This window comes from Acomys russatus, chromosome 4 (genome assembly GCF_903995435.1).
Source record: "Acomys russatus chromosome 4, mAcoRus1.1, whole genome shotgun sequence".
In the NCBI taxonomy this organism is placed as follows: Eukaryota; Metazoa; Chordata; class Mammalia; order Rodentia; family Muridae; genus Acomys; species Acomys russatus.
Window position 1 is genome coordinate 55,974,164 of NC_067140.1, and position 26,323 is coordinate 56,000,486.

At 52.3% G+C, this 26,323-nt stretch overlaps 1 protein-coding gene and 1 pseudogene across 1 annotated transcript; one reads left to right on the plus strand and one right to left on the minus strand.

Moving 5' to 3' along the window:
* The first annotated feature begins 974 nt into the window (after positions 1–974).
* On the plus strand, positions 975–19,827 carry Tyro3 (TYRO3 protein tyrosine kinase). Its single transcript, XM_051144433.1, has 19 exons — positions 975–1,137; positions 2,819–3,002; positions 3,376–3,476; positions 4,479–4,649; positions 6,091–6,177; positions 6,941–7,056; positions 9,029–9,206; positions 10,132–10,277; positions 10,790–10,934; positions 11,290–11,419; positions 11,504–11,604; positions 11,861–11,956; positions 12,238–12,318; positions 13,172–13,264; positions 13,621–13,742; positions 14,105–14,214; positions 14,350–14,509; positions 14,708–14,844; positions 18,561–19,827. Exons 1-19 carry the CDS (start codon positions 1,044–1,046, stop codon positions 18,949–18,951), a joined length of 2,643 nt encoding a protein of 880 aa, XP_051000390.1. The 5' UTR covers positions 975–1,043; the 3' UTR covers positions 18,952–19,827.
* A 570-nt stretch (positions 19,828–20,397) lies between these two features.
* On the minus strand, positions 20,398–21,169 carry LOC127188444 (40S ribosomal protein S2-like; annotated as a pseudogene).
* Positions 21,170–26,323: the final 5,154 nt, after the last annotated feature.

The window sequence follows — 26,323 nt, forward strand, 5'->3', positions numbered from 1 at the left end:
TTGAACAAGGATCTGCCTATTTGTTTTATAGAGTGCCTACTGTGCGCAAGGTGGTCAACTAATAATAACAACACATAGTTCAGTGGCTAGTAACAGGAAGCAAGTAGCAAGAATGACAGCCCCCAAATGCACGGTGATTTGGCTTTTTGACCCGTGTAGGCTAGCAGTGGGGATGGAGACTGGAGTATTTCTAAACAGGTCTCGGAAAACTCTAGAGGTCCGACAAACTGGAAAAACACCTTGGGAAGGTGGGCCGAAGAGAATGGTCTTCCTGATAGGAGAATACCTGTCGATAAAGGGTAGACTACAGAGAACGAGTAAGACAAAAATTGGGTGAAAAGCTCAACGAAAGAGGTACAAAAGGGATGCTTAGAGATCCTGGAGGGAGCCGTCACAGCCGTCTTGGGGGCACATAAGGGTTACGGTGGTGTCTAGTATGTGCTTTACGTTCTCAGAGGGCTGTGCCGGATTCTGAGATCAGGATTTAGAATAGCGTTGAACTGTGGCATGGGCTTCCAAGCGGGGTTCTGAGGAGAGGAACCGGGGTGCCGCGCTGGGGACTGGAAAGTATTTGGGGGAAAGGAGGGGCGTGGCCGGGTGCCTGTCCAGGGAGCCAGGCAGGTCCTCCGCAGCGGCAGCGGAGTGGCCCGGGCGCGGGTCTGGAGGTGGGCGGGGAGTCGGGCGGCAGCGGCCGAGGTTAGCGCTCGGCTCTTGCCACCCGGGCTGCGCGGCGCGGGGGGGTGGGCCGAGGGGGGGAGCTCCGCGGAGGGCGGGCGGGCCGGGAGGAGGCGGCGGCTCGCAGAAGAACATGAATCAGCGGCGGCGGCGGCGGCGGCGGCTGTGGAAGGAGCACGGTGGCCCAGCCGCGGCCCCGGAGACTCCTCGCTGCTGACCGCGGTGGCCGTGGCTCCAGGCGGCCACGGGTCCGGGACGCGCCGGCCGAGCGCCGCCCCCCGCCACTCCCGCGGGCCTCCCGCCCCTCCTCCGCCGCCCTCCTCTCCGCGCTCGCGGGCCGGGCCCGGCATGGTGCGGCGTCGCCGCCGATGGCGCTGAGGCGGAGCATGGGGCGGCCGGGGCTCCCGCCGCTGCTGCTGGCGGGGCTGGCTTCTCTGCTGCTCCCCGAGTCCGCGGCCGCAGGTAGGGGTGGCCCGGGAAGCGGCGGGAAGCGGGGGCGAGTGGGAGTGAGCTGCTGAGGGGCGCAGCTCAGGGATGGCAGCCGGCGAGACCCGGGCCTGGGCCGGCCAGAGGTTGGGGTCGGTGGCCGGGGCTGGAAGGCCGAGGCTAGGACACGGCGCGGGGGGGGGGGGGTGTTGGCTGCTAGTCCTCCGGCCGGGGCCCCCGCCCCCAACTTTCTGGCGCCCGGGGCTGGCTGGATGCAAAGGAAGGGAGTGGGGGGTGTGGGCAGCCGGGGGTGCTTAGGACTGTATTTTCCCGCCTCTATGTTCCTAGTTGTTTGTTCCCTTGTCCTCAGTCAAAAGAACCCATTCAGCCTTCCGCACACCCCTGAGGTTCCACTTTGAAACTACGGGGTCTGGGTTTGAGCACCCAAGGCTGTGAAGGTGCGGGATTCTAAAATATCTCTGGCCATACTCTAGTTCCTGTGGCCCTTGGAGCTCCCGGAAACCTGAATGTTGAAGAGCTTGGGCTGAGTGAAGGTTACTCCTCCTTGTGAAGATGGGCATTATGTTGCCACATAGCCACTGAGGCATTTCCCCGAGGCAGGAGGACAGTACCCTTATCCGCAAGTTCCCACTGCACACATCAAGAACTGCTGGGTGTGGAAGGGGTGTGGGGCAGTTTTGCCTTGTCCTGTGACGGTGAAAGGAGTAAGGGTAGAGCCAGGGGCCAGGGCAGCAACTGCCCAGTTACCATTTCCTAAAAACTGAATTCTTTGCCATATCAGTCTCTCAAGGAAGGAAAGAGAGAGTGCAAAGTATTTGCAAGCTTCGAGGTGCGCATCAGATGCCCAGAGAGTCTAGGAAATTATCTAGGGTTACACAGTAAAGAGCAGAAAGGAACAGGTCTAGATCTCATCTATACAGATTCTTCACCTGCCCATCTGTTTAAAACCACATGCTAGGAGGGTGTGTGTGTGAGTGCGTGTGCGCCTGTGTGGGTGTGTGTTTGTGTGTGCCCACCCTTGCCTGAGGAGGGTTAAGATTCCGATAGGTGGGTGGGCCCTGTTGATGCCGTAGTGCAGTGGTCTTGGGGCGTAGGGCCCCACCCCTCCCTTCTGCCTCCCATTTTTCTGGCTCCCGCCCCTGCACACATTCAGGTATTAATAGAGCAGGCGGCTGCCAGGAAGGCTGCCATGTGTTTGATCTGACGTGGTTTTGTAGCCATATGTTCTCCACTTCAGGGGAGCACTCCCTCCTTCTCTTCCTCAGCCTCCCCTCGTTTGGCAGGGTGGGGTGCAGGGGTACTGGCAGCAGTACAGGGGCTTGACTGACACCCTGGGCTGAGAGCTGGCATCCTGTTGCACTGGTTGGGTAGGACAGACATTCCCAGGACAGTGGCTGTTCCAGGAGGTGACAAGTCTCCACTGTTTCAGCTGGGCTTGCCTTCTGGTGATTGGGCAATAAAGGCGCCATGGGGAAGAGGTCCTTAGTGCTAAGGGAACTGGGTAAGAACAGAAAACTAGAAGTCTTGTCCTGCCTTTTCTCCCAGCCTGGGTCCAGGCTACCTTCCTTCGCATACAATCTTGCCTCTGCTTCCCTGACACTGGCTGAGAATGAGCCTTCTAGCATGGAAATTGCTTTCTAGAAGAGAAAGGGCTATCTCCGTTGTACAGACACATTTTCTCTTTCCTGTCCTTCAGGCCTGAAGCTCATGGGAGCCCCAGTGAAGATGACAGTGTCTCAGGGGCAGCCAGTAAAGCTCAACTGCAGTGTGGAGGGGATGGAGGATCCTGACATACACTGGATGAAGGATGGCACCGTGGTCCAGAATGCAAGCCAGGTGTCCATCTCAATAAGCGAGCAGAACTGGATTGGCTTTCTCAGGTGAAGAACTGTGGGGGAAGGTGTGGGATGACAGCTGGGGGCCAGCCAGCCAGCCTGTACCTATTTCATAAGGCCCTAGAACCGAGGCTTTGCACATGTCTAGAGGTCTGTGGCTTTAAGCGGTGGCAAACTCTGGAACCTTCTAGAAACTGGCCGTGCTCAACCCACTAAGTCTGCACAGCAGAGTTGCCCCTCTTTCTTTCTTTCTTTTTTTTTTTTTAAGACAGGGTCTCACTCTTGGAGCTCACCCTCTGGCCTCATAGACAAGTGTAGCCTCAGACTCCCAGGCCACTCCCCTCAGCCTCTAGGACACTGGATTAAAGAATCTGTCTTTCCTGACTCTGGGAAGTAAACCTGATATCCTGTTCCACAGCCTGAAGTCAGTGGAGCGCTCTGATGCCGGCATGTACTGGTGCCAGGTGAAGGATGGGGAAGAAACCAAGGTCTCTCAGTCAGTGTGGCTCACTGTAGAAGGTGAGAAGGCAGTACTAGCTGTATGGGCCATTCAGCCCGGAGCTAAGACTTTGACCTCTGCAAAAGAGAACTCACTGCAAGCTGTGCCTGTGGCCTAGGCTCTTGGCCAGTGGTTCTTAAACTTCCTAATGCTGCAGCCCTTTAATACAGTTCCTCATGTTGTGGTGGTGACCCCTCGACCATAAAATTATTTTCCTTGGTACTTTATAACTAATTTGGTACCATTATGAACCGTAATGGAAATATTTGTGGGGTGGGGGTGGGTAGAGGCTTGCCAAGGGGGTCTCGACCCACAGGTTGAGAACCACCGCTTTAGACTCATCCAGCCATCAGGGACCCTCCCTGCTGGACATCCCTCCCTGGATGTCTAAGAACCACAAGAGTCCACTGGGACCCACAGTTTCTGACGTGGAGTCTGTTTCAGTCTTCTGTCAAGCATTCAAACGGTCAAGGATTCATTAGAAGCCGGACCTTGTTCTGCCAAGCGGACCTACGAAAAGGGGGAGGGGATGGGGAGGGGGAGGGGAGAGAGGCTCCACAGCTGCCGGAGCTCAGAGCTGTTCAGCCCTGGAAAACAAAGTGACTAAGAAAGTAACAAAGGCCCTGAACAGGAGCCGGGGCCTGCCAGCAGAACTCGGAGAAAGCTCCCACCCACTCCCCCTCCTAGGGTGCGCCTCCCCCCACCTTCCCACCCCAGCCTCTCTCTCTCTCTCTCTCCCCAGTACTCTGAGAAGGGCTGTCAGAGCAGGTCTGGGGAGGGACTGTGGGGGCTGAAGGCAGAATCTGTCTTGCTTAAGGGGACAGCAGAAAAGGAAAATGATGAAAACAAAGCCCGCACTGCCCCTCCCCACACCCGATGCCTGTTTGCTGCTGGCCCATTCATAAGGGTCCTGTGGTGACTGTCCTGAGTGCTTCGAATGGAAATGAACTTGTGATTGGAGCAGTAGGAAGCCTAGAGGTGGCAGCTTAATTCCCCTTCCTTTTTTTTTTTTTCCTCCCTAGGTGTGCCATTCTTTACTGTGGAACCAAAAGATCTGGCTGTGCCACCCAATGCCCCTTTTCAACTGTCTTGTGAGGCCGTGGGTCCTCCAGAACCTGTAACCATTTTCTGGTGGAGAGGACTCACTCGGGTTGGGGGGCCTGCCCCTTCTCCCTCTGTTTTAAATGTGACAGGTGAGAAGAGTCAGGAGGGGGCTTTGAACCTGCAGTGGGCTGGGTCAGTGCCTGGGGGTGGGGGTGGGGGGGTGGGGGAAGACACTGTGGAGTTGCATAAACCTGAGTTGGTTGTTTGAGTGTCCAGAGCAAATCCCAGTGTCAGGGTGCTAGGCTCATTAGTCAGGCGTGCTCTGCTGCCTAGGTGGGCTGATTAGGTCTGCTCCTGCTGTGTGTGCTGAAAGAGGGTGCTGGGGCCTCCGTTCCTCACCCACAACAGTCTGGTCCTTGCACAGCTGGCCCTGAGAGAGGAGTTGTATGAGATTAGGGGCACCCATACTCCCTCCCTCCCCAGGGAAGGAGCCAGAAACCAGCCCACGCAGAGCTAGGGAGGAGTGTCTCACCAACAGGGAGAAGACTCAGTTCAGGCTATAGAAAGGGAAATGGGGGAGGGGAGAGGGAGGCCAGCACAGAAGTCCAGGGCGTCCTTACCTGATGATCTTTTGTAGAAAATGTCCTGAGTAGCCAAAGCTGTTCTTACCCATATACAGTTGGGCTCCAAGCAGCCACATCTGCACTCTCTCCCAGACCCCTGCCCCCCCAAACACACACACACACACACACACACACACACACACACACACACACACACACACGATCCTGGGCAAATCCGTCACATGTTTGTGAGATTTGCCGATCTGTGAAACTAAGCGTACTGTTTCCAGTTGAGGCTTGAATTGCACGAAACAGATACGTCTGAGCTTGAAAGGGAAGTACCCAGGTATTTGAATCTTGATAGGGTACTATGGGGCCTGCTGGTGCTAAGGCAGGATCTGTTCAGAGAGGAGGCTGGTTTGCAGCTTCCAGCTTCCCACCACTTGTGCGTGGTTAGGACCCTCAGGCAGCCAGCCAGCCCTGGGATAATAAGCACTCAGTGGAACTCCTGAGCTCCTAATGCACACACACCACACTGCTGGGCACCATAGGGGATAGAAGGGAAAGAAAAGGATAGAGCCACCTTTCCAGCCTCCAAAGAATTGAGGATGGTTGGGTAGCTAAAACGCATGAGGAGCCTTGTAAATGACAGCGATGGGGCAAACAAAAGGGTGCTGGTGTGCACCATCAAGGAGAAAAGGGAGGTGTCCTGTGCCGCTTGTGGGAGATAGGACTGAGGCGGGAGGCGCAGTTACCACATTTTCCCAAGCTCTCACTGTGTACTGTGCACTTTAAATCTATTACAAGTCTCCCATTCAACAGATGGGGAAACAGAACACCACCCAAGCCTTTCAGACTGCAAAGTCCTTGCCCCATTCCACCATACCCCATTGTCCAACCCCTTCCTTTGGCTGGAAGGACTTCTAAGATGCTCTGGCGAGAGCCTGAATTAAAGTCCCTCCTTCCTAAACTCCCGGCTCAGTGGGAGTTGCTTCATGCTGGACTGACTAAGGTTTTCTGGCCCCAGGAGTGACCCAGCGCACAGAGTTTTCTTGTGAAGCTCACAACATAAAAGGCCTGGCCACTTCCCGACCAGCCATTGTTCGCCTTCAAGGTAGGGGGACACGGGGGGGGGAGGGTGGGGGGTGGGAAGGGAAGGGATTTGGCGGGGGCGGGAAAGAACAGGGCCATCTCAGCCAGCTGTCTAGCAGTAGAATTGGCTGGCTCTGCTGGAACCTCCAGGTGAGGGGTAATTGGCATAACTCCCATTCCTAGTGGGAGCACCTGAGACCCCGCCACAGCTGAGACAAGAATAGAATCCTGACGTCACAGCAGATTTCCCATCACGAAGCAGAGTCCCTGGGAGGGAGAGAGGGAGGGAGGGATGGAGCCAGCAGGAGATGGTCAAGGCTTTTATTCAACCTTGTTTCTGTCTTCCTATAGAAGGAATGGGGGTGGGGGCCTGCAGCCTAACAGATGACAGAGGGTACCCAAAGTGTTGGTGCAGAGGGGGAGGGAGAGAGGGAGGGAGGGAGGGAGGAGAGAGAAGCCAGTGTGCAAAGGCATTTATCTGTGGAAGCAGGGCAGTTACCTGTTTCTCCGTTTTTGCCCCAGAGCACCCCCTCCTCCATCTTATTTTTCGGTCAGTGCCCTTTACTCGGGTAGCCAGCCTCTGTCCACAGCCTAGGCACTCTCCCAGGTATGAACAACAGTGCCCTACTGGTGGCTGGTTTATGTGCCCGTATGCCTTGGACGTGCTGAGTGGCCATCTTGAGGAGGTGCTCCAGGCCTTAGGACCAACTCGAGGCCTGACTTCCATGCCATCCTCCCTCCCCTGACATTTTTACTGTGCGCTGACACTAAGTCCCTATCCACAGCACCGCCTGCAGCTCCTTTCAACATCACGGTGACAACGATCTCCAGCAGCAATGCTAGCGTGGCCTGGGTGCCGGGTGCTGATGGCTTAGCTCTGCTGCATTCCTGTACAGTACAGGTAGGCTGAGATGAGCAGCTCGCCGGCTACGCTTGATCTGGCTGCGCTTTGTTATGCTGTTGTCACACACACTTACGAGGCCTGCCTGGGACACTGGGTCTGCAGCACTGTTCAAATGCTGCTCCTTGCTAGGAAGAGCCCAGGCTCCTGTCTCTTCTGTCCTTTACTTTGGTAGCAGAGACTGCAGATAGGCTCAAGGCCTGTGCTTTTTTCATGCTAGAAAAGGAGGTCCAGAGTACACTTGGATATATGGAAGAGAAGTCTCTTCCTTTCAATTTCCCGCCCCTTTCAGTGCTAAGAATCAAACCCAGGCCTTTCATGTACTAGGCAAGCCCTGTGCCACCAAGCTCAAAGAGTTTTTTCTTTTAACATATCTGATATTCTTGCCTCTCACGTCCTTCCACTGCCCCTAAAGAAAACAAGAGGACAGGAAGGGGCGTCAAACCCTGGTGGACACAAAAGGGGGGCAGGGTTGATACCACAACCAAGAGCTATTGCAGGTTTGCTTGCATATTTATTCAAAGGTATTTAATGAGAACCTTGTTTGTTTATCCTGTGCTGGGAACAGACCCAGGACCTTGCACACGCTAAGCAAACACTCTGTGACTATGTGATCCCATGTCCTGTAGTGAGAACAGGATGGGCCCTCCCTGGCTGGGCCAAGGGGACAAGCTTATCTGAGGCATAACATTGCCACATAACACTCTATATGTTCAGAGTGTCTTGCCCTGGCAGTTCTGGGTCTGAGTCCAGGGCCTGAATCGGTCTCTTCTCTGGCCCAGCCTTGTGGAGGTAGACCTTGCTGTGCTGTGTGCACTTCTGTGTCTAATGGCAGCTACCGGTGGTAGGCGGGTGGAGAACAGCCAGCATGGCCCACATGCATGCACTGGAAGGCCCTCGTGATATAGGTTCTTTCCTGAGGCCCACCTCTCCCAGGGCCACCGTACTCAAGGATTTAGAGGATTAATACTGGAAATGCAACCTTCCAGGTGGTTTTGAAGGTTGGTTTGTCAAAATAGCACCATAGAGCCAGGCATGGTGTTACATGCCTGCAATCCTAGCACTTGGGGGGTAGAGTCAGTTCAAGGCCAGCCTGGGCTATGTGAGACTTTGCCCTTAGCTGGGCGAGGTGTCCCATGCCTGTGATCCCAGCCCTCGGGGAGGCAGAGGCAGGTGGATCTCTGTGACTTTGAGGCCAATCTGGTCTACAAAGCAAGTCCAGGACAGCCAAGGCTACGCAAGAAACCCTGTCTAAAAACAAAAACAAAACAAAACAAAACCCAAAAGAACAAGAAAAGAAAAGAAAGTGACACTAGCTTGATATAATGGCACACTCCCAGCACTCTGGAGGCAGAGACAGGCAGATCTCTGAGTTGTGGGCCAGCCTGGTCTTCAGAGTGAATCAAAACAAAACAAAAGATAGACAGAGACACTCAGCCTGGAAAAGATAGACAGAGACACTCAGCCTGGAAAAGATAGACAGAGACACTCAGCCTGGCGTAGTGACACACACCTTTAATCCTAGCACTTGAGAGGCAGAAGCAGGCAGATCTCTGAGTGCAAGGCCGACCTGGTCTACATAGTGAGTTCCAAAACAGCCAGAGCTACATAGTGACATCCTATCTCAAGAACAACAAAAAAAGAGATACTTGTCCTGACCCCCTGCTCCGTGCTGGGTATTGAACTCAGGGCCTTGCCCATGAACAGTCTACCACAGAGCTTGCATTCAGTCTCAGAGTAAGCAGGCCATTCCAAGCAAAAAGAACAGCATCTGCAAAATACAGAGGTTGAGTCTGGTGTGCTTGGGGTGGAGACAAGTTGGGGCAGGTGTTTGCAGACTCTTAGAGGAAGTGTTCGATCACGCTCCTGTGCCACACCTATGCTGTCTTCCATCCCACCTCAGAGACCTAAGGAACCTTTGTACCTGATGACGTCAGTTTTGTGCTTTTCTATTTTGTCTTGTTTTCTGAAGGTGGCACAGCCCCCGGGAGACTGGGAGTTCCTAGCTGTCGTGGTCCCTGTGCCACCCTTTACCTGCCTGGTTCGAAACTTGGCCCCTGCCACCAACTACAGCCTTAGGGTGCGCTGTGCCAATGCCTTGGGGCCTTCCCCTTACGCCGACTGGGTGCCCTTTCAGACAAAGGGCCTAGGTAAGGAACTCAGCAAGAGGGCCGGGACTGAAGAGGGAAGGCATCGGTCTGTCAGCATTTATTGAGCACCTACTGCATACCACTTTGTGTCTAGTTCTTATGGGAGGAACAGGTAGATAAGCAAACTGGAAAAGACAGGACAGTATAGTAAGAATACCCCAGGATGGCCAAGCAAAATCCTCTACAGAGGGTTAGGATGCAGTGGTGGATCCCTTGGCTGGCATTTGAGAGGGCCTAGGTTCGGTCCCCAGTACCTCTAAAAAAGAAAAAATCCTGCTGGTTTGGCCAACCTTCTGACATTGTGACACAAGGTCATCTATAAAGTTCAGGCTGGAGAGATGGCTCAGCGGTTAAGAGCACTGGTTACTCTTCCAGAGGTCCTGAGTTCAATTCCCAGCACCTACATGGTGGCTCACAGCCATCTATAATGTGATCTAATGTGCACTGTATACAAAATAAATAAATCTTAAAAAAAAAAAAAAGAAAGAAAAGAAAACTCAACGTTTTAAGTAAGTTTATGATTTTGTTCATTCATAAGTCCGCTGGGCTCTGGGTTAGAAAGGCCTGGGCGACAGAGGCATGAGTAAGGACTGCAGGATAAAAAGGAGTCTTACAAACGTTTTGTGGGAAAGCGCAGCAAGGTAAGGACACAGCAAGTCAAAGAACACTGCCTAGGAATTTGCTTGTAGTTCTCCGGCAGTTAAAGGAGGCTGCGTGGGGGAAGGGAAAAGCAGTACCAACTACTGAGATGTGGGGGCTGGGCCGCTTCTGTCCTGCCCAGGCTTCCCTCTCCCAGCACTGGGGGTGTTAGCAGTTGCAGCTGGGAGGCAAGCCCTTTCCTCTGAACTGTTAAGCTCTTTGTTTGTGTGGTATGGTGATGGTGGGAAAGGTAGAGAGCCTAACAACTTTCTTTCTCTGGGTACAGCGCCAGCCAGAGCTCCCCAGAATCTCCATGCCATTCATACCGACTCAGGCCTTATCCTGGAATGGGAAGAAGTGACCCCAGAGGACCCTGGGGAAGGTCCCTTGGGACCTTATAAGCTGTCCTGGGTCCAAGAAAATGGAACCCAGGTAAGGGAAACAGCCCCCTCTACTTTCCTGCTGTGCTGGAGAGTGTCCCCCCCGCCCCCCACCACTTCTGAGGCTTTGAAGAGCTTTAGAATGTCGCTGGAGGGTCTGGGCCTCCTACAGTCCCAGGGAATACCCTCCACCTCCTGGCAAGGCAAGCTCCCAGCTCATTGGTTTATCTCTTGGCTGGGATAGTCCTGTGGCCACTTTGTATGCAAAGCAGGAAGCCTATCCCCGCCCCATGCAAAAGGCGGTGGGGGGGCGCCACAGATAAGGCTTTGTCCCCAACCCCAGCTCTGCTTCCTCCGGGGATGAGGCTTTCTATGTTCCAGAGAGGCCTTTTCCCTGCAATCTGGGCAGGAATGTGGTGGCTCTGAGAGGATTCAACAGCCCCTAACGTGCACTGTGCCCCTAAGGCTCCCAGATTCCTAGCTGAACCTTTTTCTGCCCTCCCACCCCAGCTTTGAGTCTTCCCCACAGGCTCAGTGTCGGGGTGGGGCTTTTCCCGGCTGCAGGAAGAGCTCACTGTGGAGGGGACCAGGGCCAATCTGACCAGCTGGGATCCCCAGAAGGACCTGATTGTGCGTGTGTGCGTCTCCAATGCAATTGGCTGTGGGCCCTGGAGTCAGCCGCTGGTTGTGTCTTCCCATGATCATGCAGGTAAGGCGTGCAGGGGGGGGATAGGGAGCAGAGCTTTCTGGGATGAGGTAGACTGACAGGAGGCTGGTGGCCCCTGTCTTTCCAGTGTGCGCCCCACCTCCACACCCACCCCGAAAATTGAGACCAGGGTTGGTATTTCTATCTTGGTTTTTCTCACTTTGCTTTGGTCACACTGCAGGTCACAACAGCCAGGGCCTGACACAGTTCAGGTAGAAACTGGTTTTTCTCTGGGGTCTCTTCCTCTCGGCTTAGGAAGTCTTTTGACAAGGCTAGGTGAGGTGGCCATCACGGGAAAGTTATAAAAGGACATTTTTGGTGACAGCCTGGCTCATGACATTGCCTTTCTCTTCCACAGGGAGGCAGGGCCCGCCCCACAGCCGCACATCCTGGGTGCCTGTGGTCCTGGGTGTACTCACCGCCCTGATCACTGCTGCCGCCTTGGCCCTCATCCTGCTTCGGAAGAGACGGAAGGAGACCAGGTTCGGGTAAGGAGGTGCGGCTGTGGCAAGTGAAGGAGGTGGTAACAGAAGGCCTTGTAATTTACCTGAAGTCCTGGGTGTTTTCTTTAGGCAAGCTTTTGACAGTGTCATGGCCAGAGGAGAGCCAGCTGTACACTTCCGGGCAGCCCGGTCTTTCAATCGAGAAAGACCTGAACGCATTGAGGCTACATGTGAGTGGTGGAGGATCCCAGAAGGGAAAAGACATCTTGTGTCCCTACCTTTTACCAACTCATTAATCCAGCTAATGTATCTGAACCTTGATAAGTCCCAGAGTAATGAAACACACACACACACACACACACACACACACACACCTGTGTGGGAAACCCAGGCTCTGTGCCGAGGGCAGCGAGCTGGGTGGAGGGTGCAGGCTGGAGTATGGATTTGGCTACAACGCTGCTCCTCTCTCGCCCCCCACCCCTGCAGTGGACAGCCTGGGCATCAGCGATGAACTGAAGGAGAAGCTGGAGGATGTCCTCATCCCCGAGCAGCAGTTCACCCTTGGCCGGATGTTGGGCAAAGGTGTGGGCCAGTGTGGGGACTAGCATGAGTCTGCCCCCTCTGAATGGGGAGTTCCTGTTACCTCCAGGGGGTGAATGAATTTGGGTCAGCTCCTATAGGCAAGATATACCTATGGATGCCTGCTTGGGGGTGTCATTTGTAGCCACTAGAGACGGGGAGCCATTCCCAACGCAACAGCCCTAAGCCTTAGTTGATGGTTTTATGACCACGTGGAGAGTCCGCCAAGAGGGAAGGAAATTGAGAGCCCGGTGTCTTACCCTGTCCATTGGTTTCTTGCTTAGGAGAGTTTGGGTCAGTTCGGGAGGCCCAGCTAAAGCAGGAAGATGGCTCCTTTGTGAAAGTGGCTGTAAAAATGCTGAAAGGTGAGTTAGACAGTAAGGTTTGTGCCTGTTGGGGAGGAGGGGTACAGGGGTGACTGATCCTGAAGTAGGCACTGTGCTCTCTGCGATTTCCCAAGAAGCTACTCAGTGGGAGGAGAAATGCTGACTGCACCGCGTGAGTAACTCAAAAGCACAGGCCACGCAAAGGGTTGTGCCCCAGCCTTGCTCCTTGCCCTCGGCGGTGACAGGCCTCATGGTTGCTCTTGGGTGATGATTACAGTTGTGATTGGTGGAGCTCCTGGCCTGTCAAAACTAAAGATAGGCCAGTAATCTCTGCACTGGAGGAGGCTGAGCCCTGGGATTATTAACGAGCTTGAGGCCAGCCTGGGCTACATAGTGAGTTCCCAAGCCAGCCTGAACTACAAACTGAGACCTAAAAGAAAAGTTTAAATCCTCAAGCTGTGAGTGGTAACTCCAGGACTTGTGAGGGTTAAAGCAGAAGGATCACAAGTTTGAGGTCACCAGGTCGAACTGCAGAGTGAGACCCTGTCACAAACAAGCAAATGAGAAAAAAGTGTACAGGAAGACATTAGAAGGCAGAGGAAATGTTGGAAGCTCTGTCTCCTGGTCTCCAGGGTTCATTTTGTTTGTTTGGTTGTATGGTTGTTTTTTTCAGACAGGGTCTCTCTGTGTAGCCTCAGCTGTCCTGGTCTCTCTTTGTAGACCAGGCTGGCCTCGAACTCACAAAGATCTGCCTGCCTCTGTCTCAGGAGTACTGGGATTAAAAGCACTTACCACCACACCCGGCCCTGCAGTGTTCTGAAACACCAATTTTAGGAGTCTTGAGAGGGTGTCAGGAATCTTGTTTTTATTCCTCCCCCTTCCTTTCTCTCAGCTGACATCATTGCCTCAAGCGACATAGAAGAGTTCCTCAGAGAAGCAGCTTGCATGAAGGAGTTTGACCATCCACACGTGGCCAAGCTTGTTGGTGAGCCCATTTGGAGGAAGCAGATATAGAATAGGGCTAAAAATATGCTCCACCAACATGAGAGGGCAGCCGGGAGGAGAGAAGTTTAGATACCCAGCGAGCAAGCAGGTAGCAAGTGAGGTCCTGTCTGAAGTCTGGCTGTAAGGAGCTTAGCTTGAAACTGTTCATGTGGGCGGAGGAGGGACAGAGAAGATGCACCCAGAGCAAGAAACAGCAGGCAGGAGGAAAGGTGCCATGGTGAAAGAGCTAACAGTGCCAGTGCTAGAGATGGAAGCCAGCAGGTAGGCTCTGAGGCAGATTCCTAGCTGTCCTTAGGCCTCTGTGTGCCCAGTTCTTGACTCTCCCTTGTCTCCCAGGGGTGAGCCTCCGGAGCAGGGCTAAAGGTCGCCTGCCCATCCCCATGGTCATCCTGCCCTTCATGAAGCACGGAGACTTGCATGCTTTTCTGCTCGCCTCCCGAATTGGGGAGAACCCTTTTGTGAGTGCCTGGCGGGGGGGTGGGGTGGGGGTGGCCAGGCCTAAGGGGGTGGAAGAGTGATGCCTGGAAAAGGGACCTCCGGGAGAAGAGGCTTGGTGGGCAGGACTCGGGGTGCCATCAGAGGGCTTGGAGCCCGACTGCTGGGAATTGAAGGTGAGGCAAAGACCTTTTTGGGAGGAAGATATTTGATTCTTCAGTCCTTTGTCAGGCTTGCCAGAGCTTCCTGGGAAGGCCCTTGGTCCCCTGCCTCCTTTCCAGTGATTCCTAAGGCAGTCTTCAGGCTTTCTGCCAGGGAACTTCCTTCGCTGTGCCCCCTGCAGAGTGGGGACGTCCAACCTGAGCTTGCCCTGTCTGCCTCCCAGAACCTGCCTCTCCAGACCCTGGTCCGGTTCATGGTGGACATTGCCTGTGGCATGGAGTACCTGAGCTCCCGGAACTTCATCCACCGAGACCTAGCGGCTCGGAATTGCATGTAGGGATGCTGGTGGCTTGGTGGGTGGGAGCCTGTCACCTCCTGCCTTGGGTGGAACCTCGTGCATGGGGATAGCCTGACTTTACAAGGCTGTGAGCATGAGGAAGACTGACTCCGTCCTTCAACACCCCTCAGGCTGGCTGAGGACATGACCGTGTGTGTGGCTGACTTTGGACTCTCCCGGAAAATCTATAGTGGGGACTATTATCGCCAGGGCTGTGCCTCCAAGTTGCCTGTCAAGTGGCTGGCCCTGGAGAGCTTGGCTGACAACTTGTATACCGTACACAGCGATGTGGTGAGCAGCATGGCGCAGTGGGCTTGACGATGTGACTTGGGGTGGATGGATTAGTGTGTGGGTGGGTCTGCAGGACCAGCACAGTTCTGCTTTCTGGGCTTTAATTGCCTAGTCATGAGATGCTTGATTACCAAGATACGGCTCTGCTTGTCTCAGGAAACCCAGTAACTTTCTTCCCCAACCCTGATTCTATACCAGTGGGCCTTCGGGGTGACCATGTGGGAGATCATGACTCGTGGGCAGACGCCATATGCCGGCATCGAAAATGCTGAGATTTACAACTACCTCATCGGCGGGAGCCGCCTGAAGCAGCCTCCGGAGTGTCTGGAGGAAGTGTGAGTGTCATGGGTCGTGGAAGCAGCTTTGGCTCATGGCCGCTACACAGCTGCAACCCCAGGATGAGCACAGAGCCGCCCTTGGGTTCCTGGCAGTTAAGGAGTGACCGCTACCCCAAATTCCATATTTACCCTCAAGCGCCCTGTTTTCTTTCTCTCTCCTCATTCCTTTTTTTTTTCCCCCCTTTTCTTTTCTGGGAGGGGAAATGTTGAGACTGTTTCCTAAGGCAGCTCACACTCTGAGTTCCCTTTGCCTCAGCCTCCAGCATGTTGGAATCACAGCCGTGACCCACCATGCCTGGCTCTCACCCCATATTTCTTGCTTCTGGCGTTTCCTGTCACTGTTGTTTCCAGTTTCTAGGGAGCATCAGGAGCCATAGAAGGCGGAGGACAGGGTTGAGCAGTGGTGCAGGTCTCCTTGTCACTTCTGGGAAACGCAGCTAGGCTAGAAGCATGGCGCTAGCACCGGGTTCCCACAGGGCTGCACAGGGCCCCAGAACCACAAGCAGCCCCTGACTGCTGGGCTTCTTCCTTGGTCTAACCTCCCCTTGAAGGAGAAAGGTCCCAAGATCCTGGGAAGAAGGAATTTGACCCCTTTCTTTGCTGTGAGTCCAAAGTACTATGAAGCAGGGCAGGACTCCCACTACAATGTAAACAAACCCTTGTGACAGGATGACATAATTGTCACCAACCTAGATTCATTCTCCCAGTCGGTCTTCCTCTAACTCTAAAAAGGAAAAGGCTTATCTCCATTTTGCTGATGAGGAAATAGGATTAAAGAGGTTAAATAACATGGCCAAGGTCGCACAGCTATTAAGTGAATGAATTGGTACTCGAACCTAGATCCTTTTGGTTTAGCCTTCATGCTCTCAACCATGAAATCAACTGTTTGGTCTGTTCTAGTATTACTCCCTGGCTCCATTCAAGGCAGAGTGGCCCAGGGGAATAAATATGTGTTCCTTTTGTGGTTTGGGGGTTAGGTCTCTTAGAGTGTTGCAGCCATGAACAGGCAGAGGAAAGCTGAGCCTGAATGGTGGCACCCTCCTTTAGGGCAGTGGATTTGAAGTGCCTGCAGCCTAGGCACCAAAAGAAAAAAAACAATTAAATCATTTCTGTATCTACTTATTTCTTTATTGTAGCTCTGGGAATTGAACTCAGGATGGTATGTGATGAGCGAGTACTCCACCACTGAGCTACACCCAGCCCCTCCATTATACTTTAGATAGATGTCTAAGTGCAGGAACCAGCCCTGCCCACCTAATCATTGAGCAGAGCTCAGGGCATCATTGAGATTAAAAGCTCAGGCCTCCTTGTGGCTGAAGTCAGCCTCAACCCTCTACTTGAGCTGCGGAGGCTGAGGTCTAAGGAGCAGTATGGACAGACCCTGGCTCAGCCTTCTCCTAGACTGGAGCTGTTGTCAATGGAGGGTGGGCGGACACTGGCCTCCCACCAGGCAGCCTGGTGGAAGGGCGCCAGTTGGCTTCCAGCACAGCCTTGAGAATCTGTCCCAGTCTGGCTGGTTACCCGTATTTCTGGACCATTCTCACAGCCTGCCTGGGGTCTGGCATGAAAATTCCTGCCACTGGGGCCCCTGTTAGGAAGGCTTTTGTGTGTGTGTGTGTGTGTGTGTGTGAGACAGTACTTGGAGCCTTTGCCTCGGCAAAAGTCAGGCATTGCTAGTAGCACTTTATCTCAGACCTCCTCCTCCACCAGGGAAGGAGTGTGTGTGTGCATATGTGTGTATGTGTGTCTGTCCTTAGAAACAGTGGTGACTATAAGAGAATCTGTGAGGCTGGTGGGATATTCCTCACACAGGAAAAGAGCTGGTGTTTTTTTCTGAAAATGTAAGCATACATGGGTAGATGCTGCCTCTCATGTAGTTGGGGCAAAAGGGGGAGTATACAAGTCTACCCCCTAAAAAGATACGGCTGAGTCGGAGTCTGGGATGTGGTAGCTCATTGATGGAGCACTTGCTTAGCACGCACTTGGCCCTGGGTTCTCCAGCACCATAGAACAAAACTCAGGAAGAACAATCCTGGCTCCGGTCTCTTATGTTAGACAAAAGGACTTTTACTTCAATCACCCTTCTGGAGACAGCGCAGGAGAAAGTTGGGCACTAGCCCTTGTGGCTTCAAATTCCAGCTCTGTGACTTTAGAGTTGGTTTTTTGTTTGTTTGTTTCTTTTTTGAGACAGGGTCTCTCTGTGGCCGTGACTGTCCTGGACTTACTTTGTAGACCAGGCTGGACTCCAACTCACAGACATCCACCTGCCTGTGCCTCCCGAGCGCTGGGATTAAAGATGTGCACCACCACTGCCTGGCGAGGTTTTTTTTTATAGTTGTTGTTTTGTTTTGTTTATTTAAGAAGCAAGGGAACTTTATTCTTAGCCTATTTTTGGAGAATTTGTTTGAGATGGGGTCTCACTTAACCGAGACCAGAATCAAACCAGCTGTGAGGCTGAGGGCTACTTTTAAACTTCAGCTCCCCCTGCCTCCACCTCCCAAGTATATGAATTACAGGAGTCCAACAGCCATGAAGTCTTGGAGATCAACCCCAGGCCTGTGTACGTGCCAGGCGCCCCACCAACTGACTGCATTCCCTGCCCTGTTTTGTGTGTGTATGTGTGTGAATGTTTTTTTTTAAACAGGGCTTTGCTATGTAGCTTTGGCTGTCCTCGAACTCAAAATGTATCTTAACCCAGCCCCAAACTGGTGCCATTCCTCCTGCCTCTGTCTCCTAAGTGCTGGGGTTACAGCTGCACTTAATCTGGCAAGCCTGCCTTATTACTTGCTGCTTTATTAAAGATTTTAAAAAGATTTATTCCTAAGTGGGGTGGTGGGGGCACAGGCCTCTGATCCCAGCACTCAGGAGGCAGAGGCAGGTGATGAACTTAGGGTCCCCTCCAAAAAGCAGAACTCATTCTTAACTGCTGAGCCATCTCTCTAGCTGTTGTCAGTGTTATTAATCTCTCCATGGTTCCATATTTTCCAGGTAGGAAGTGTTAAATGTAGGGCTGGCAGGATGGCTCTGCAGGTAAAGGTGCTTGCTGCCAAGCCTGACGAACGAGTTCAATCCCAGGGACTCACAAGGTGGAGGCAAAAACTGCTTCCTGAAACTTGTCCTTTGATTTCAACAAGTATGCTGTGGTGTGTGCATAAGAGTTCAAATGTACACATTTATGCATGCACGCACACACGCACACGCACACACACACACACGCACGCACACACGCACGCACTAAATAGATTTAATTTTAACCTGATGCATATTAAGCCTTCTACACTAGTATTAAAAGATTTGTTTTCCCAGCCAGGCAGTGGTAGTGCATGCCTTTAATTCCAGCACTCCAGAGGCAGAGGCAGGTGGATCTTTGTGAATTCGAGGCCAGCCTCGACTACAAAGTGAGTCCAGGATAGCCAGGGCTGTTACACAGAGAAACATTGTCAAAAAAAAAAAAAAAAAGATTTATTTTCCCAGCTTGGTGGTACACACCTTTAATCCCAGCACTCGGGAGGTAGAGACAGGCAGATCTCTGTGAGTTCTAGGGCAGCCTGGTCTACAGAGTAAGATTCAGGACAGCCAAGGCTACACAGAGAAACCCTGTCTCAAAAAAAAAACCAAACAAAAGGGAAAACAGATGGTTTTCCTGTCTGTGTCATATGACTCAGAGGTCCTCTGCTTTGTGGCCACTATCTCCCCTTATTCTTTTCCCTCAGGTATGATCTCATGTACCAGTGCTGGAGCGCCGACCCAAAGCAGCGCCCGAGCTTCACATGCCTGCGAATGGAACTGGAGAACATTCTGGGCCACCTCTCTGTCTTGTCCACCAGCCAGGACCCCTTGTACATCAACATTGAGAGAGCCGAGCAGCCTACTGAGGGAGGCAGCCCTGAGCTGCCCTGTGGAGAGCAGCCTAGCACAGAGACAGGGGGTAGCAGTGACATGGGGGCAGTGGGCGGCATTCCTGGTGACTGTCGGTACATCTTCAGCCCTGGAGGGCTGGCCGAGTCACCTGGGCAGTTGGAGCAGCAGCCGGAAAGCCCCCTCAACGAGACCCAGAGGCTGCTGCTGCTGCAGCAAGGGCTACTGCCCCACAGTAGCTGTTGACCCACAGGCAGAGGACAGCTGGGGCCACCTGGCTGTGCCGGCTGAGTAAGCCCTGTCTGACCACAGCCCAGGCAGCAAGGTATGGAGGCTCCTGTGGTAGCCCTCCCGAGCTGTGCTGGCACCTGGACTGACCAAATTGCCCAATCCCAGTTCTTCCTGCAGCCACTCTGGCCAGCCTGGCATCAGTTCAGGCTTTGGCTTAGAGGAGGTTAGCCAGAGCTGGTTGCCTGAATGCAGGCAGCTGGCAGGAGGGGAGGTGGCTATGTTTCCATGGGTACCATGGGTGTGGATGGTAGTAGGGGAGGGTAGCAACAGCCCTGTGGGCCCCTACCCTCCTGGCTGAGCTGCTCCTACTTTTTAGTGCATGCTTGGAGCTGCCTGCAGCCTGGAGGCTCAGCATTGCACACCACACTTGGGCTTAGATGCCAGGCTTGCCCCTCCAAGTCACAAAGAGATGTCCATGTATTGTTCCCTTTTAGGTGACAGTTAGGAAGGGATTGGCAAACTCGGGTCCCAAAGCCCCGTGGCAGGAGATGGTGGGATGTTCTCAGGTCTGAATCCTCATCACCTTCCTGGTTCTTGACTCTGCCCAGGTCTGGACCTGGCTGGGCACCTTTGAGGCGTGCAGGCAGACAGAGGCTACAGAGAGATCTGTCTTCTAAAGGCAGGACCTCCTGAGTCTGGCAGATGAAGGAGTGCTAAGGGGGTGGCCCAGGAGTGAGTGAGGCAGTTCAGGACCCCTCAAGCTTCCCACAGTCTGTCTGAGCATGCTACCAAATCCCCAGATATTCCGCACCTAACAGGCAGTTTTGTCTGAGCCCAGCCCTTCCACGTGGTGACCCCTCAGGTCCACCCTCCTCTCTAAATGGACATCTTGTCCCAGGTCTCCAGAGAGAAATAAGCCTGATGCTGATGTAGGTGAGAGAAGTTCCTGGAGTCAGGGCTGGGGCCTAGGCTCCTGGAATGTACAGGGCAGCCTCTTGCTGTTAGGAACATTTCCACGCTATTAAGTTGCTGTTTCAAAAACAAATAAAATTGAAAACTAAAGAATCAAAGCTTTGTTTTGTTTTTTAAATTGTTAATATTGTGTTCTGGGAGTGTTTTGGGTTTTGTTGTTGTTTAGAGAAAGGGTTTCATTGTGTGACAGAGTGATTTGTAGACCAGGCTGGCCTTGTACTCACAGAGATTCCCCCTGTCTCTGCCTTCACAGTGCTGGGATTAAAGGCATGTGTCACCACAGCTGGTTTGTTTCTTTTTTTGTTTTTGGTTTTTTGAGACAGGATCTCTCTGTGTTAGCCTTGGCTGTCCTGGACTTGCTTTGTATACCAGGCTGGCCTCAAACTCATAGTGATCCACCTGCCTCTGCCTCTTGAGTGCTGGGATTAAAGGCGTGGACCACCACGCCCAGTCCCATTCCCCCCCCCTTTTTTTTTTTTATAAAAACCACTATGTGGCAGCCACAGCTGGAGTCTGGGTCCTCTGAACAGTGACTCTTGTGTGAGTTTTCACAAGATAATCAGTAAATTCCTGATAAGGAGACTTGGTGAACACAGCCTCTTTCCAGAGGTCGAGTGTCAGGTAGCTGTAGGTCTTGGAGATGGCTTCAGAAATGGTCTTGGCAGCTGGACGTGATGGTGCACACCTTTAATCCCAGCAGAGGCAGGCAGATCTCTGTGTTTGAGGTCAGCCTGGTCTACAAATCAAGTCCAGGACAGCCAAGGCTATATAGAGAAACCCTGTCTCTGAAAACAAAAACCAAACAAAATGTAGCCTTGGCATAATTGCCCAGGGTGGCAGTATAGCCCCTGGCTGATGTGTAGCAGTCATCAATGCTGGCCATCACCAGTAGCTTCTTGGGCACAGAAGTAGAGATGATACCTGTGCCTCTTGGGGCAGGGATGAAACACACCAAAACAGCCTTGCAGGGAACAGTTGTGTGGCTTGCCAATCTTGTTCCCCAGCAGCCTCTCTGCACAGTGACGATGGAAAGCTTGGCCAAGATGATGGCCCCTCAGATAGCAGTGGCTACCTCCTTGGGACACTTAACGCCAGCATGACCGTTGTAGTTCCCAATAGCGACAAAAGCCATGAACGTGGTCCACTGGCCAACCCGTGTCTGCTTCTGCATTGGCATGATCTTGAGAGCCTCATCCTTTAGATAGATCTCCAAGGACTGGATCTTCATGTCCTTATTAACCAGACAGCCCAGCTTGGTGAGTGTTCACTCCTTGTCTTTGGCTTTACTTCCACAAGCCCCAAGGCCCTGGCCACACCCTAAGGTCCGCTCCCCACTAACCCTAGGCCCTCTAGATCTTTCGGCCCTCCCCTGGCTTTGTCAGCCATTTGGTGTTTTCCAGAGAAAGAAGAAGCCCGGGTTGGTTCTTTTGAGACAGGGTCTTACTAGATATCCCTAGCTGGCTGGAGCTCACAGAAATCGACCTGCTTCATCCTCCCGAGTACAGGGAGTGAAGGTGTGTGCTATCATGTTCAACCCAAGGCTTTGTCTTTTAACTTTTTTATTTTTCTTTTTTTTTTGGCGGGGGTTTTCGAGACAGGGTTTCTCTGTGTAGCCTTGGCTGTCCTGGACTCACTTTGTAGACCAGGCTGGCCTCGAACTCACAGCGATCCATCTGCCGCTGCCTCCCGAGTGCTGGGATTAAAGGCGTGCACCACCACGCCTGGCTCTTAACTTTTTTCTTTTTGAAGTTTCTCTGCAACAGAGAAAAGTCTGGAAAAGACATGCCAAAGTGTAGACAGCTGTTATCTTTACAAGTTTTGATTAAGGAAACCTTTTTCATCTGTTTCCTAAATTTTCGGAGTTAAACAGTGTTTCTTCATATAAGCCGATTAGACCCCAGTAACTCACTATGTTAAAGATAATACACAGTCTTTGTAGACAGGTGGGATGCCTACCATCCCACCACCCAACAGTAATAACCCCCAATGGACTCTGGGAAACCAAACACTGACATTTAAGTTGGAACAGAGAGGCTCACCTCTCCACCCACTGCCAAAGATTTCCTTGAGTCCTCATCTCTTCACTCTGGGAGCCTGGGAATCAGTGGTCAAAGAAAGGTGAGCCGCCTGGGCGTGGTGGCGCACGCCTTCAGTCCTAGCACTCGGGAGGCAGAGGCAGGCGGATGGTTGTGAGTTCAAGGCCAGCCTGGTCAACAAAAGTCAGTCTCGGAAAGCCAAGGCTACACAGAGAAGCCCTGTCTCGAAAAACAGAAAAAGAAAAAAAGAAAGAAAGGTGAGCCTCTTGAGGATTAGAAATACCAGCTTCCCGGTATTCCCACCTGCAACCCAGTTCTAGTTCCTGGTGTTGCGAAATCGGCAAGCCGACCATCGCTCTGCTGGGGCGGAGAAGGTGGGCTGGGCCGAGCCCTAGCCCTGCTGGCTGAGGCCTATGGAATGAGGTAGGTCCCTCCCCGGAGCGAGTATCCTGAAAAACCTGTTGCTGGTTCTTCAAGTCTGGTTCCCACGTAGCTAATGAGACCTGAACTAAATTCCATGCAAGTAGCTTTTGAAATAGTTCTTGCTGTGATTAGCTTTGACTTGGGGGCTAACTGTGAGATAACATTGGGAATTGTTGACCCGAAGACCCTTCCTCTCAAGTAATTGTTTGCAGGGAAACTGGTTCATCCTAGATTCATGCAATTGCGGCCAAAAACTGGCAATTTAACCTTCATGCTCTAGGACAGGAGAGAGGCAGAGTGTAAAACAAACAGGGAAGTTGCTGGGTGACCACCTCTTCCCAGCACCAGGGAGCACCTTTAAATCAGTGGGTTTTTTGTTTTGTTTTGTTTTTTAAGTGTGTTCAAGGCCAGCTTGGTGAGTGAGTTCCAGGAGAGCCACAGCTCCACAGAAAAACTGACCCCCCCCCCAAAAAAAAAAGAAAAAAAAAAGTACCACATTTTCTCTTTTACTTTCTTCATTTTGTTTTTGTTTCACTGTGTTGCTCTTGCTAACCTGGAACTCACTATGTGGACCGCACTAGCCTCAAACACAGAGAAAGCCTTCTGCCTCTGTCTTCCTAAAGCTGGGATTAAAATCCTATGCCACCATGCCCAGCTCTTCCTTGCTTTTTAAAAATTTTTCTTCTTTTCAAAACAGGGTTTCTCTGTGTAGCCTTGGCTGTCCTTGGAATTCACTCTGTAAACCATGTTGGTTTTGAACTGCACTGCCTCCCAAGTGCTGGGATTAAAGGCATGCGCCACCATGCCTGGCTCCAAAACAAAACTCTTGTATGACCATTTATCAATGTGATACTGTGGGGCTCATCTGGAAAGGCTGAAGTCTGGCATAACTGGATAGCCAACTGAGCTGGGTCTATTGCAATGGACTCTCTCAGCAGTGTTCTCTCTTTGCCTGATCAGGGGAACCCCAGATCTTAGAAGGAGGGTCACACAGCCCTCAGGGAAGGTTATAGCCTTCACCCTTTCCCCATAGAACCTGTTCAGCAAGCACTTGGGGATTCCTGGAAGTACTCCACTCTATGTCAAGGAGACCCTAGCTTTCAGCAAAGGAACTTTAACTGTACCTAGAAGTTCTTACCCCCATAGGCTAATTAAGTACTGTGTTCTCTTTCTTGTGATAGGACCCCTCTAGGGTAATTGTACTCACATACACAACCCCACATAGACACATATATACACACAATAGAAAAAAAATGTAGCTGGGCGTGATGGCACATGCTGTTAATCCCAGCACTCGGGAGGCAGAGGCAGGCGAATCACTGTGAGTTCGAGGCCAGCCTACAAAGTGAGTCCAGGACAGCCAAGGCTACACAGAGAAACTCTGTCTCTGTCTCTCTCTCTGTTTCTCTCTCTGTATATATATATATATATATATATATATATATATATATATATATATATATATATATATATATATATATATATACAAACATAGTGTGTATATATATGTGTGTGTGTGTGTGTGTGTATACACACACACAGGCTGGTAAGATGGCTCAGCGGTAAAGAGCACCTGAATGCAGTTCCCAGCAGTTCCATTGCAGCTCACAACTGTAACTACAGTTCCAGGAGATCCAACTCCTTCATAGAGATACACATGCAGACTAAACATCAATGAATATAAAATATAAATAAATTTCTTTTAAAAGATACATATATAGGGGCTGAAGGATGGCTCAGCATAAAGAGCAGTGGCTGTTCTTTCAGAGGACGAGGGTTCAATTCCCAGCACCCCCATGGCAACTCACAACCAGATTTGTAACTCCAATTCCAGAGGATCCATCTTCCTCTTCCGGCTTCTGTGGGCACTGGGCATGCACATGGTATGCAGACATTGTCAAAGTGCTGGGAAAACTAGCAGTGACCCTGGAATTATTCATTACTGAGCTTGGAAGCCTCTGAGCCAGGCCTGGAAGGGTCAATTGGAGCACATTCAGGAGCTGGGTCACATGCGGGGTCACATGCAGCTTTCACTTTGCCCGGTCCTTGGCAGAGAAAGGCTCTGCTGGGTTGGAGGGGACACCATCGCCTTTGTCTTCAGTGTGGCAGCCCTCCAGCTGCGAGTGGAGCAGGCGCCCAAGTGACTGAGCTGCTGCTACAGGCCTCAGGAGAAGGGACCAGAGTGCACCCCACATTTCCAAGTTACCTCAAGACCATGCAGTTCGTTTGTCAAAACTGTCTGAGTTTGCTTCTTCTGGCGGTTAATTTCATCCCCTAAGTACAGACTTGATTCAGAGGTATACAAAGGAGCCTGTGCTCCAGTTTTTTATGCCCAAAGGCTCAACAGAAGTCCACCTACACCTGGTGGCAGGGGAGGCAGGAGGAATGAGCCTCTGCCCTAGTTAGGTGGCTGACAGAGACCAAAGATCAGGTGGTCAAAGTCTTCCTTGGCCTCATAGCAAGTTCAAGGCCAGTCTGGGACACTTTTTAGACTCTGTCTGAAAACAAATCAACCAACCCCAAATGAGATGAGGCTAGTGGCACAGGCTTGTCATATCAGCTACATATTTAGAGGCAGAAAATTTGAGGCCTTCCTGGTCTGCGAAATGAGTTCAAGGTCCGCCTGGGTATCTATGCAGTCTCAAAATAAGAAATTTTTTTTTTTTTTTAAGAGAGAGAAGAAGAAAACAACAATGCATTGTGACTATGCTACTCAGGCTGGTCTCAAACTTGTGCACTCAAGCAACTACTCAGCCAGGCAGTTTGGACTATAGGCATGAACTACAGCACCCACCCCAACACCCTAACACCACAGCACCCACCCCAACACCCTAACACCACAGCATCCACCCCAACACCCTAACACCACAGCATCTACCCCAACACCCTAATACCACAGCGCCCACCCCAACACCCTAACACCACAGCACCCACCCCAACACCCTAATACCACAACGCCCACCCCAACACCCTAACACCACAGCGCCCACCCCAACACCCTAATACCACAGCGCCCACCCCAACACCCTAATACCACAGCGCCCACCCCAACACCCTAACACCACAGCATCCACCCCAACACCCTAATACTATATCACCCCACACGCTAACACTACAGCACCCCACACCCTAAGATTATAGCACCCACCCCATACCCTAAGACTATAGCACCTACCCACACCCTAACACCACAGCACCTGGCACCCTAAGACTATAGCACCTACCCACACCCTAACACCACAGCACTTACCCCACACCCTAACACTGTAGCACCCCACACCCTAACACTATAGCACCCGCACCCTAAGATTACAGGACCCACCAGACACCCTAACACTACAGCACTCACCCTGACACCTTAACACCACAGAACCCACCCCAACACCCAAACACTATAGCACCCCACACTCCAACACTACAGTACCCACTCCACACCCTAACACTACAGTACTCACCCTATATCCTAACACTACAGCACCCATCCCAACACCCTAACACCACAGCACCTCTCCCAATGCCCTAACACCACAGCACCTCTCCCAATGCCCTAACACCACTGTACCAATCCTAACACCCTAACACCACAGCACCCACCCCAACACCCTAACACCACAGCACCCATCCCAACACCCTAACACCACAGCACCCACCCCAACACCCTAACACCACAGCACCTCTCCCAATGCCCTAACACCACTGTACCAATCCTAACACCCTAACACCACAGCACCCACCCCAACACCCTAACACCACAGCACCCACCCCAACACCCTAACACCACAGCACCCACCCCAACACCCTAACACCACAGTACCTCTCCCAATACCCTAACACCACAGCATCCACCCCAACACCCTAACACCACAGCACCCATCCCAACACCCTAACACCACAGTACCTCTCCCAATACCCTAATACCACAGCATCCATCCCAACACCCTAACACCACAGCACCC

Bases quoted from the DNA above. Each gene is read 5' to 3' on its own strand.
- Tyro3 (XM_051144433.1), top strand. From the start codon at position 1,044: ATGGCGCTGAGGCGGAGCATGGGGCGGCCGGGGCTCCCGCCGCTGCTG. The intron at 3,003-3,375 runs GTGAAGAACTGT...CCTGTTCCACAG, and splicing joins AACTGGATTGGCTTTCTCAG to CCTGAAGTCAGTGGAGCGCT. The intron at 6,178-6,940 runs GTAGGGGGACAC...CCCTATCCACAG, and splicing joins AGCCATTGTTCGCCTTCAAG to CACCGCCTGCAGCTCCTTTC.